The sequence below is a fragment of the Phoxinus phoxinus genome (assembly GCF_949152265.1).
Source record: "Phoxinus phoxinus genome assembly, chromosome: 13".
NCBI lineage: Eukaryota > Metazoa > Chordata > Actinopteri > Cypriniformes > Leuciscidae > Phoxinus > Phoxinus phoxinus.
The window spans coordinates 14,904,754-14,917,935 of record NC_136888.1 but is presented as its reverse complement, the minus strand read 5'-3'; the positions used below and the strand labels follow the sequence as shown (position 1 = coordinate 14,917,935).

The window sequence follows — 13,182 nt, the reverse complement described above, 5'->3', positions numbered from 1 at the left end:
CAAAAAACATTAAAACAATGTATAATAATATATTAAAAAATAATAATATAATAATTGAATATATAACACAACAATAATGATAATACTGTAATTTATGTATATTAATATATAAATCAAATTTTTGATGACATTTTAACTTTAATGTATGTATTAGTATTATTAATATTAAATAGTATTAAATAGTTTACGTTAATTTATTATATAAATTAAATAGGCTACTACGTATTAGTAAATATAAATATTATAAATATATCATAATTTTATAAAATTTCTAGATGCTAGTCGAAATTATCTACTTTTTTATTATTTCAGAAACCAAATATGGATTTCAAAGCCAAAGACAGATGGGCCTGTTATTTGATTTTGAGCTGTCCATGCAAGCCGCTGGATGGCGCTGCGATGTCGCGCTCAATAACTATTTATGGAGAATATTCAAGCACGTGAGACGATCGAGTCTCATTCTCTCTTCAGGTTCACCATTGAAAATCTATATAATTAATACCATATTGTTATTAAGATTAGCCTAATTCTCTAGTTAATTTTCTAATTTAGCTCTTTTTCTGTTGGGAGTAAAACTTCTCAAAGTCTCAAACTTTATTGTACACCGTAGGCTATACATACTTTGTCCTGTTGTTCCAATGTGAGCCTATTACAAACAAAAAAGCGAATAGGTACGCAACGCACTGCCTAATGCCGAATAAAGACAATTGCATCAGAGAGCGGGACACTCTTAGGCACAATAACATCACAGTGACTCCAGATTGAACTTCAGCCCATCATCTCTTGAAAGCTCGCTGTCATAGCCTCACATGATTCGCCCCTGCTTCTGTTCCACCACAAAGCCAGCAGACTGCAGCTGATGATGGGGATTTCCTCTGGGACAGCAGACGGGTGAGTGTGGTTAGGTGTAGTACCTGTTTAGTGTGTGCACTGCTGTAAGTAGGCTACATGAACTCTGGCCTCTGCTTTCTCAGACACTGATGCTGTGGAACCAGTCCTGATCTGACCCTGAAACTCTAAAAAGGTAATTTATTCATTTTATTATGACTATTAAGTCATCTTTTATTACCTTTTTAGTTGATTCTTATGTTGATTATTCAATCTCAAAGGGTTTTCTTTTCAACTGGTTTATGGTTGAAAATAAATAAGTATAATATATTATATTACATTACCAGAATTTAATGGATGTGTGTGGTCATTCGTCATCAATCTTCATTTGAAACATTGTAATGCCTGTAGACATAAGCTAAACAAACTATTTCATATTAAACACAGATATTTAATGTATACAATATGCTGTTGTTGCTTACAGTGACAGCCAGGTAATGAGTGATTTCAACAGCCCGATTTGAATGTGCTATATTTCGTTTTGCTCTTAGTGGGGTTCAATTTAAGCTTCGAGGTCAGTTGATCATTATATAGCCTACAAGATCAGCTTAGAAATGATCCTCGAGGATCGGGCTATAAGCAGAAAGGCTGGTACTGCAATGGCAGGAGCTCTACATCTGTTCTGATTTCAATTTCCAAATCAAATATGCTTATAAAAGAACCACAATATGCTGAAGCATTACGTGATTTACATAGATTTTACCTGAAGCAGAATTCAAATGTTCCTTGGATGTGTTGCCAAAGGAAATTCTATGAGCAGAGATTGTATCTTCTTGTTAATTATTGTATGATACAGTACCTAATACTGATCCATCCTATACCCTGCAAACACTTTTAATCTTTGTGTTATCTTAATATGTATAATTTCCCTGCGGACGGAGTAATGCAATATTCATGAAACCGTGAGCACGGCCTTGAAAACAACAAAAACTGCATGAGCAAAGCACACGAATCCAGAATTGCTTTATTGCATGCAACCCACTTTAAACTCCCAGATGTTGCTTTTACATACTTCATGATGACTTCAAAGGAGATACACAGTAGAATGTCATTAATACAGAAGTGTGTTGAGAGCGGATTGAGTTATTCTAAGATCTGTGAGACGTTGAGAGACATTGACATCTCTGTCTCCTTGACATCCAGACTTATCTGTTTGTTTTATGTGAATGCAATATCATACCTCCTCCAAACACCTGCTTTACTTAGTTTGATTTTATTTGACAAATATTGAAGTATATGTTCATGCATAAGTGTCAATATGATATATCCAAGTAGACACAGTACTGACAGCGAGATGCACAAAATGTTAGTGGGGATTATTGTGCTCAAGAGGTAGAGACTTCTGTCAGTATCCATGTGGGTAAAGTATTAAAAGTGTACTATAAAAGTGATGTATTGGTTACATTTGTGAGCTATACTTCCAATATGAACAACTTAAGACCAGCCTGATAACCTAAATAATTGTAAATATTTAAGAACAAATTTTGTTTCAGTGCAGTGTGATATCAAAATTCATGAGCTATAGCTTAAAAGAGTTTATTAGTGCCATTGCATTCACATGCACACACACACACACACACACACACACACACACACACACACACACACACACACACACACACACACACACACACACACATTTATATTTATATATTTTTTATATATATTTGACTAAAATAGACTCCAGAACTCTTCTCCATCTGTCCCACTGCTCCAGCTGTAGCTCGTAGGACTCTGAGACTAAAATCTTGCTCTTCATTTTCTTTTTTACAGCACATTTGGTCCAGGCTTTTAATGTGTCCTTTGTTTAATGCATATTTTAAGCTGTTTTCACCAGACTTTAGAGCAAAGCTCTCTAATGCTGCAATGTTACTGTGTGCAATCCAGATCTCTTTTCAGCGAGAGAATGAGATCATCACATGCTCTTTTCCGAGAGATACTTATTCTTGAGGCATGCATGGGACAGAACTGTCCCATTTTCATTTATTAATCAGAAATGTGTTATTTTAGTATTATATATGGTTTATTATTGTCATTTATTAATATTGTGAACATCATTGATAATAGCAATATTTTAGTGCTTATTATTTAGTATTAATTTATTTATATTTTGAATGTGATTTTATTATAAGTAGCCTAATTTACTTATACTTATTTCAGTTTAATTTCAAGTTTTTAATCTAAAATTTATATACGTTTTATTTCAATTAATGAAAATTATTTGTAATAATTTTAGTTAACAATAACAACAAAATAGCATCAAGCTATCAGATATTTATAAAGATATTAATATAATATTTATGTTAATTTTATTTTTATAAAGTTAAGTAATATCAAAGTCAGCCTTCTGATGATTAATTTATCTAAGATTTTCAGAATAGATGGAGTTGATATCAGTTTCATTAGTTGCTTATTTATTATAAATATTTTCCATGACATACACATTATTATCCTAGTGTTGACGAACTTAATAACAGCAAAGGACTTATGTTTTTTTTTTTAAACATAAGTGAAATCTCGGTTTATAAACACTTAGGGCTATTTTCTAAATTGTTGACCAAAAAAAGAGGAGCATATTGGCACACACAGAATTTCCAGAGACAAAAATCAAAACAAGAGCTTAAATCATAGAGTTTCATGCTTATCCAGAAATATTCCCTCTTGCCCATGTGCAAGACCTAAAGGAAAGACTACAATGAATCCCTCTCTGTTCCTGTGCAAGGGATTACCCATGTGACTCTTTTAATGTCAGTAAAGCCAGCTGGTCATACACTCTCAATCCTGCGTGCGGGATTGTGGCACATCTGCGTATGATTTATTTTTACGTGAGCATGCGTGACTTGTTTTCCACAGGACGTTTGCTCACCTGATCTCACTTAACGGCCCCACGGAGGCAGCGCTCACTCTTCAGGGGGCGGTCGGCGGTTACCAAGGCGGCCTGGAAGATGTAAACTCATGGTCTATCTCTTTTGCTTCTCTTTTTGTGTCTGTGTCAACCATTATTCCCTTGAGCGAATGATAAGACAGCTTAAGCCCATATTCTTAAGATTTGTTTTTTAGCTAAGGACACAATTAGCAGTCTTCTAGCAAAGTTTGAATGGGCCTCTGGTGGCCTTTAAGCTGATGGAATATACGGTCGGCCACTCAACAGTGATAAATGTTAACCACAATCAAACTGGATGTGTTTTTCTTTTTTCTAGGGTCATCAAACAGCCCTGCACCGGGCAGCTGTTGTGGGAAACCGTGATGCCATCTCTGCCCTCATCCATGGAGGCTGTGCACTTGATCTACAAGACAAGGTCTGTTCATTTGCAATCCAAAAATTGTTGCATTATGAATATTGTAATATCAGAACTATGGCATGCGGTTCTAAATGATACATACATCTTGCTAGCTGTAAATTAACCTGTCAGATCTACGTAAAAATCCAGACTATAGAACGTTATTGTGCTGGAGTCGCTTGAACCTACATGAAAAATGATTTATTTGTGGTAAAATCTGTGCTATATAATCTGATTTTCTTTCATCAGGAAGGAAACACTGCTTTGCATGAGGTATCATGGCATGGCTTCAGTGCATGTGTAAAGCTACTGGTCAAAGCTGGTGCCGATGTCCAAGTGAAGAACAAAGTAAGTAGAATTCACGTGCATTATTTTCCTTTTACCTTAGGATTAAACCAGATTTTCTATTAAAAAGGGACATATTTCTTGGGATATTTAAAGACACTCAAGGAAAATTTAGAAAAGTTGAAATTTCTTTCCTGTGTTTATGTATTTCCGTTTGAAACAGGAAGTTGAAAAATTAAAAAAGCCAGTTTTATTGTGTGTTTTTTCATTTAGACAACAAAATATTAGACAACCTTTATTTTAAGGTTATGTAGTTATTGTACTTACTAAAATAAGTACTGAGTAATATTAATTAACTACATGTACTTACTATAGAGTTACGGATAGGGTTAGGGTTTGGTTTAGGGTTAATTGCATGTAATTATGCATAATTTACTGTTATTACTATAGTAACATGTGTAACAAGAACACTGTAAACTAAAGTGTCCCTAAAGAATCTTCTGCTAATATACTTATAACATAACAAAAGACATATACTTTTAAAGGGACATTCTCATTCTACAAAGTGTTGACAAACAAAAATGAGCCCGTCTATTTTCCAGGAAAATAATTTTATAATGCATATACAGTATCCACTAAAAGTTTACTGTAGATCAACTGAAAGCAAACAGATATGATCTAACCTTATCAAAAACTCAACATTTTGAAAACCCGAGATGTTCTGTTAAACTCCGAAAATTTTGCTTAGTGGTCATTATGCAGTCCACTTCTATGCAATGATTTATTTTGAATTACTATTTCATTTTAAGGCAGGAAACACTCCTCTACATCTAGCCTGTCAGAATGGACATTCCCAGAGCGCTCGAGTGCTACTGCTTGGCGGAGCTATGCCTGACAGCAAGAACAATGCATGTGCACTCTTTTAAAATCATTCAAAACTATTTTTAACAATTATATATAAATTGCAATGTGGTAGTAAACATTTTTAAAAGATGAATAAGAAGAATAATTTCTTTCCTTCCAGGCAGGTGACGCATGTTTACACATTTCTGCACGCTACAATCACTTGGCCATGATTAAGATCCTCTTGGGTTCTTTCTGCTCTGTGGCTGAGAAAAACCAGGTCAGATCCTCATTCTGATTGCTTTGGATCCAGCACAAACGTGGTTCATTTGTTATGTCCTAGTTTCGAAATTATTTTTCTATTAAGTTAATAGGCAATTATTCTATAAGCTTTCACAATATAACAAAACTACATAATGATTTATGGATGATGTATTATATTGTACGTCAACAAACCACAAGAAATTGGCACACATTGAAAAATTCTGAGACAAATGAACAAACAATGAAATGGTATTTGTCTGTTTTAGACTCCAAGATTGTGGTTTAGATTACAGCAGTTTTCTCATATTAATTCCATATACGATTACAGATGTTTTTGGTCATAATCTTTAGGGAAAAACTACATATTTTTCAGATAGGAGACACTGCGCTCCATGTCGCTGCTTCTCTAAATCACAAGAAAGCTGTCAATCTGTTACTAGAAGCAGGAGCTGACGCAAACATCAGAAACAATGTAAGTCATGTAACATGCCTGAATATTGTAGGGTCATTATTAAAGTTAGTTGTAATAGGGGTGTTTAGGGCTGAATAATTCTACAGCTTAACTATCAATATTTTGCCCATGACCATGGCATTTAGCCGACTGTAAATTGCTTTGGATGACATTATCTGTTAAATGACAACTTGTATGCTAAATCTATCAATAGACAGGCCACACTGCTCTTGATAAAGCCCAAGACCATAACAACCGAGATTTGGCTATTCTCCTTGCAAAATCCAGCCAGGTAAGCAATGTTATTTACATTTAAAGATTTTCCATTTAGAACCAGTTCATTGTCCCATCAGACATGCTCATTTTAGCGAAGCGTTACATGAAACACTTGATTCGCTCCTGAATAAATCAGCGCTATTGAACAAATCCATTTAATGAATGATTCAATGACTCATAAAGTCTTTTGATTCATTTTTGAACAAATCGTGTTGACCAATGATTCATAAAGAGTCACGCTCCGCCACCAAGGTGCGTTCACACCATGTCGTAATTCCCATGAGATTTCAACTTGTAAAAAGCGTTCACGTCCTCATAGAGCTCGTAAATACAATAATTCGTACCCTGGGGATTTTTGTACCACATGGCCGCTGTACCACCTGATTATTGCAGATTAATTTATAATAGAATAATAATAGAAAGTCACGTGTTGTCATGTGTAAATTACAGTAATTACGGCATACCGTGAACGCTGCATAACTGGTAGCTTATAAGGATGTAAACCATGGGGGCCTTTCACACAGAATGCGTTTTTGCGTTGAAAAACATGATTCTTTTTGTTCTCATTATACTGCGCAAGTTTTGATCTGGTCTTATTTAAAAGATAAACTTCTTTCATCTCGAGCGCTGTGTTTTAAAAAAACGTCTCATGGCCGAGATGCTGCAAAATAGGAGAACACGTAGGAGAAATTGAGTCAAAACTACAAACAGTACAAGACATGGAACTATTGAGTTAGTTCCCTGTCTGTTATTGTTTGTGGTTAGACTAAATTTCTCCTACGTGTTCTCCTATTTTCATTAACTGAGGTCTTAAATACACAAGGCAAACAAAAGCACTATCAAGATAATTAATCAAACAAACATTAATTAATCAAACAAACTGGGTCAAATGACTGGCACAGGGAAAACGGAACCAAAACACATGCATGTAACAGATTAAGGGTCTGTTTACACAACACTGTTTTTATGCGTAACTTTTTATGCGTTTTGACAGTTTGCTAACACAACAATGGCGTTTTGGGTGCCTGAAAACGCAAACTTTTGAAAACGGGTTTCAAAGTGCACGTTTTTGAAATCGGCCTCCGTGTAAACAACAAAAATGTGAATCTCTGAGGTTGATGACGTCATGCACATGCGTATTACATGTTTAATCTGTAGTGTTTCATCGCCATCTAATGGCCTGGTGCCGAAAAAAGCATTTTTAGTCGTTTTCGTGGATCCGTGGGAATGGGGATTGTTTTGGCAATGGTGTCGTCTGTACGCGGGAAAACTCAAAGGAAAAACTTCTCTGTTTAAAGCATATCGTTGTTGTGTAAATGTACCCTTAGCTTGCGAATCATCATTTTTATTTAGTCAGAATACACGCTTACTTTTGAGCGGCCATCAATGGAAAAAGACGCTTTGTGCCTTCAAATGGTGTAGCTACTCCATCTACCAGCAGGAGCTAACTAAACCATCTTAAACCATCCAAACATCTACCTTATTCCATCAATAGCTTCTCTAACTCAAGTTGCATGTCCCTGTTCAGGTCCAGAGGTTTGCTCGTGGAAAGACAGTGAGAAAAAGAAGAGATGTGTTGCGGGCCCAGAGGAGAACTCAGTCCCTCCCCAGACCTCAAACGTCCCGAGAGAAGGTGGAACACTCAGATAAGATTCACCCATCTAGAATGACATCTGCCCTGCCGCAGATTCATCATTTGTAATACGATTGGGGTCTAGGGGCCATTGAAAAGAAAATATCACTTGACTTACTAAGCTTCCATAACTCTAGAAGAGATCAGGAGGTCATGTGATTATTTCGCCTAAAAATCCCTCTCACGCTGAGCACTGCCATCATTGTGCAGGACTGTACCGAAGTGGCTGAAGACACAAACAACAGCGATCAAGTATTTCACGGGATACAACCTGAACGGAAAACCGCAACTCTGAGCCCCTGCACGAGGAGAAAGATCAGAAGTCCAAGAAGGAAGGTAGTGATATTAAATTAATTTCATTATTAATTACGGTAATAACTATTATAATATTAAATGCTATATTATTTCATATACCATGTAAGGTGGATGTAAAGTAATGATAAAACAGAAGTTTATTTTGCAATAATGCTGACATGCTGATTATACAGTATACTGTTCATTAGATGGCTTAATAACTTAAAAATAAACATGAAATATTGATTCAAGTTATCTGTTATTTTAATATGAATAAAATGAATATTTATAATTCTAATGATAAATATTTTTGTATCTATTAAAAAAGTTGGAACATGTGTCCCGGAGAGAGTATCAGCTCCATGAGAGAGGGTCTCCATCCCAGAGAGTGAAACACAGCAGCCCCAGCTCTCAGGAAGAAGATCAAACTCCGGGAAAAGCCTATCAGCTTTATACGCTATACAGAGACAGAGATGGACAGATAAAGCAGGTGAAACTCTACATTAGAGCTATAGTGCAGTGTTTGTTTTAAACCTCTTAACCAGTGACTGTGTGCAAACAGGCTCCTGCAAAGGACTGTCATTGTAAGCCCCTGATTAAAACGCTGGAGAATAAGCTGAAAGCCACAAAGATGGAGATGAGGTCAGAAATTCACACTGTCCAAGAGGAGATGAACTGCAGGCTCGGCAGAATAGAGCAAAAACACAAGCGTCAGGTTTGTCTTTTACATTTTCCTTTGTAACTCACCAAAGCTATATTTATTTCATCCAAAAAATACAGTTAAAACTGTAATATCAGGAAATATTATAATTTTTTTATTCTTTCATATTTTCAAATGTAATATATTCCTGTGATGATTCAGTGTCACATGATCTTTCAGAAATCATGCTAATATGATGATTTGCTGCTCAAGAAACATTTCTTAATAATATCAATGTTGAAAACTGTTGTCCTGCTTAATATTTTTGTGGAAACTGTGATTCTTTGATGAATGGAAAGTTCAAAAGAACAGCATTTATTTGAAATAAAAATATTTTGTATCATTATAAATGATGTCTTTACTGTTACATTTGATCAATTTAATGCATCCCTGCTGAATAGAAGTATGAATGTTTTTAAAAAGAAAAATCTTACTGATACCAAACTTTTGAACAGTAGTGTAAAAAAAAAAACTTGTGATTTGGAATTGTTTGAAATTGATTTAATATAAGTAGTACCATTTAATATCTAGGATTTAGGAAGACTTGATCAGTTTTGGTGCATGTCTCTTTGTTGTTGATTTCTTTGTAATCCCTATGAATAAAATAAATGGGAAAAACACTTCTGAAACCAATGCCACGACTCATATCTCTTCCTGTTCAGATTAAAGTGCTTGAGAAACTCACGCAGGAGCGTGTGTCAGCTGAGAGGATGGAGTGTCATTATCAAATCGATCAGAGAGCCACACTGGAACGCATGGAGGGCGAGAGAAAACAGGTACATCAGCTCTAGAGAAGAGACGCAAGACCACACCATCGCATCAGTCTAGACATGATTAATCAAGCTGATGTTGCTCTGTTTTTATCTTTCAAGCAGGCAGCTGCTACCAATGCTGTAAAAAGCTGGTGCATGTCCAAGTTTCAGGATCTTGAGGTGCGAATGCCTGCAGACACACAGTACTACAAACTCCTGCGCTCTCCATCGGCGGATCGCTCTCTGGTGGACTCAGACCCCGAGGGTCTCCCGCTGCTGTCACTCGTCTCTGAGGAGAGCTCCAGCTCACTGGCCACCTACGTCAATGTGTTACCCAGCCCAGGACCTGCTCCTAACACCGATGTGACAAGTCTGGAGTTTGGGCACGCACTTGGGAGGAGATACTTTGAGATGAAGCTGAATGGTTCTTCAGGTATCATTATCTCCAGTAAAATATCTAAACATCCTTGAAAGAAGTTTAAATAACTAAGAAGTGCATTGTATATATTAAGATAATATAAAATAAAATGTATCTACAATGCATTTTTTATCAAATATATATACACACACACACACACAATGCTGGAGAGAAAAAAAAGTTTGACGTTTTTATACATTATTAACTTTATAAAGTTTGGAAACATTACTATTAACTTTATAAAGTTTGGAAACATTACTATTTTTAAAGTCTCTTATGCTTATCAAGCTTGCATTTATTTGATAAAAAATACAGAAATAACAGTAATATTGTGAAATATTATTACAATTAAAATGTTATTATATTACAATTTCTATTTTAATATTCTTTAAAATATAATATATTTCTGTGATGCAAAGCTGAATTTATCATTATCATTACTCCAGTCTTCAGTTTCACTTGATCCTTCAGAAATCATTTTAATATGCTGATTTGATTTATTATCAATGTTGGAAACAGTTGTGCTGCTTAATATTTTTTTTAAACCTGTGACACTTTTTCCATGATTCATTGATAAATAAAAAGTTATAAAGAACAGCATTTATTCAAAATATAAATCTTTTTTCTAACAATTTAAATCTTTACTATCACTTACTATCAATTTAACACATCCTTGCTGAATAAAAGTATTAATTTCTTTCAAAAAAAGAAAGAGGATTTTTTTTTATTCCTCAAAGAATCCTGAAAAAGGAATTACAGGTTATGAAAAAAATATCAAGCAGCACAACTGTTTCCAACATTGATAATAAATCAGCATATTAGAATGATTTCTGAAGGATAATGTGACACTGAAATTGTAATGGCTCTTAAAAATTCAGCATTGCATCACAAAAATAAATTATATTTTAGAGTACATTAAAATAGAAAACCATTATTTTAAATTGTAATAATATTTCACAATATTACAGTTTTTTTCTGTATTTTTGATCAAATAAATGCAGGCTTGATGAGGTTAAGATACTTCTTTCAAAAACATTAAAAATAGTAATGTTTCCAAACTTTTGAAGTTTCCAAGTTGTTAGAGGGGAGGTGTTGAAAAATTAGAGGTATTGGTGACATCAGCCGAAGTTGTTTTTGATGTAAATAATGAATCGTTCATAAAGGCCAGAAACAGGGTTCATTTTTGATTTTATGTTCACGTTAAGCATTAAACTTTAAGTGTAATATTTTAAATGATTTTTTCAGTGTTTTGTAATATGCTGTACTCTAAAGTAAGATATGTAAAATAAGATATGCCAAATTTATTAAGAGCCCAAATAAATTTATAATTTGTCTGACTAAAATATATTTCCATATTCACACAGACGATTATCTTAACCTGACAGCTCCTTCCATGGTCAAACACAAACACAAACCTCTTTCACGGAAGCTGGCGACTGCTGACCCCAGGTGGCATCGAGCAGAACTGCAGGAGGTTGAGGTCTCAAAGCCCAGGTCAGACAAGGGGGATGACCTCTGTGCCAGCAGTGCCAGCAGTAGCCTGTCCACATCCAGCAAGCGCTTCAATGACAGCGACACAGAAGCAGCGCTCGGCCCGGCCTGGAAACACGGCAGGCACCTGAAGGACCGGATTAAAGCACATCGCGCTCAAACCCAGCAGCGCGGCACCATGAAGACCCTGGAGGTGTTTTCCCAGCGGCCCGCGGAGGCCAGCTTCACTCAGGAGCGGGCAAACTTGCACGCCATGGAGGTGACGCAGCGTTTCTTTGAGACGGTCTCCACGCAGCTGGAGCGCTGGTATGAGAGGAAGATCCAGGAAGCGCAGAAGGTGTCGGAACAGAAAGCTCTGCAGGATAGAGCTAGTCTTATGGAGAAGATCATCACCCTGGAGGAAGAGCTACAGAGGCTTCGCACAAACACTAAAACCAACTCTTGACACATACGGTACAACGCCAACATGCCTAGATTCCACTTAATATGAAAGTCGTGGCAATATAAACAAGATTGGAGCTTTGTAAACTGTAGCAGAGTAAACTTCAAAGTAGAATCGTACTGTAAAACAGGGATGCAAAACTCTTTTAAATGTTTAGGACTTTTAATTTTTTATTTTCCCTTTTTCGTTGCTACATGTACTTACTATGGTAATAACAGTAAATTATGCGTAGTAATTTTTATAATTACAAAATAATTACAAGTAACTAACCCTAAACCAAACCCTAACTGTAACTATAGAGTAAGTAGATAGTTCATTAATATTACTCAGTACTTATTTGAGTTAGTACAGTGTATCTAATATAGTGTATACAGTGTATATAGTGTATCTAATATAGTGTAACCTAAAATTCTTTCATAATTTACTCTCTATCTTTCAAACAGGGTTGATAAAGATTTAGAATTGAAAAATGTGTTTCTTTTCACTGAGCTGGAATGTGAATTGTATTGGCCACATCCCACAGGAAGTTCATATGTAATGCATTCTGGGAAACCAAATGTTCCTCTCTGGAGAAATATATAAAGTGTATACAAATTTATATAGCTGGCATTTCATAATTTAAGTTTTCTATACAATGAAAGATCTGGTCTATCAAAAAAATACATAGATATAAGCTAAACATACAAATAATATAACTATATAAGTAATAAATATTGAGCAGCAAATCATCATGTTAGCATGATTTCTGAAGGATCATGTGACACTAAAGACTGGAGTAATGATGCTGAAAATTCAGCTTTGCATCACAGTAACAAATGATTTATTATTATTTTCTATTTATTAATTGCATATTAAAATTTTGAAAAATAGAAAAGTTATTTTAAATCATAATAATACTTCACAATATTACTGTCTGTACTGTATTTCTGAAAATGCAGCCTGGATGACCATAAAAATAGCCTACTTTTTCCCACATAAATTTAAACGGTAGTGTGTGTGTGTGTATTATATATATATATATATATATATATATATATATATATATATATATATATATATATATATATATACAGTGCTATGCATAAGTTTAGACACCCATGCTAAAGTTGACTAAAAAGAGGAATAAAAAATCATCTTTTGGAAATTGAACTTAATGCCTTAATT

At 35.0% G+C, this 13,182-nt stretch overlaps 1 protein-coding gene across 1 annotated transcript; it reads left to right on the top strand.

Annotated features, from left to right (window-relative positions):
• The first annotated feature begins 436 nt into the window (after positions 1-436).
• ankrd6a (ankyrin repeat domain 6a) lies at positions 437-13,000 on the top strand. The gene is made up of 16 exons (XM_079631984.1): positions 437-891; positions 975-1,024; positions 3,742-3,846; positions 4,089-4,187; positions 4,419-4,517; positions 5,264-5,366; positions 5,483-5,577; positions 5,935-6,033; positions 6,227-6,304; positions 7,817-7,921; positions 8,132-8,257; positions 8,544-8,705; positions 8,778-8,930; positions 9,578-9,691; positions 9,788-10,100; positions 11,450-13,000. Exons 3-16 carry the CDS (start codon positions 3,844-3,846, stop codon positions 12,019-12,021), a joined length of 2,121 nt encoding a protein of 706 aa, XP_079488110.1. The 5' UTR covers positions 437-891; positions 975-1,024; positions 3,742-3,843; the 3' UTR covers positions 12,022-13,000.
• Positions 13,001-13,182: the final 182 nt, after the last annotated feature.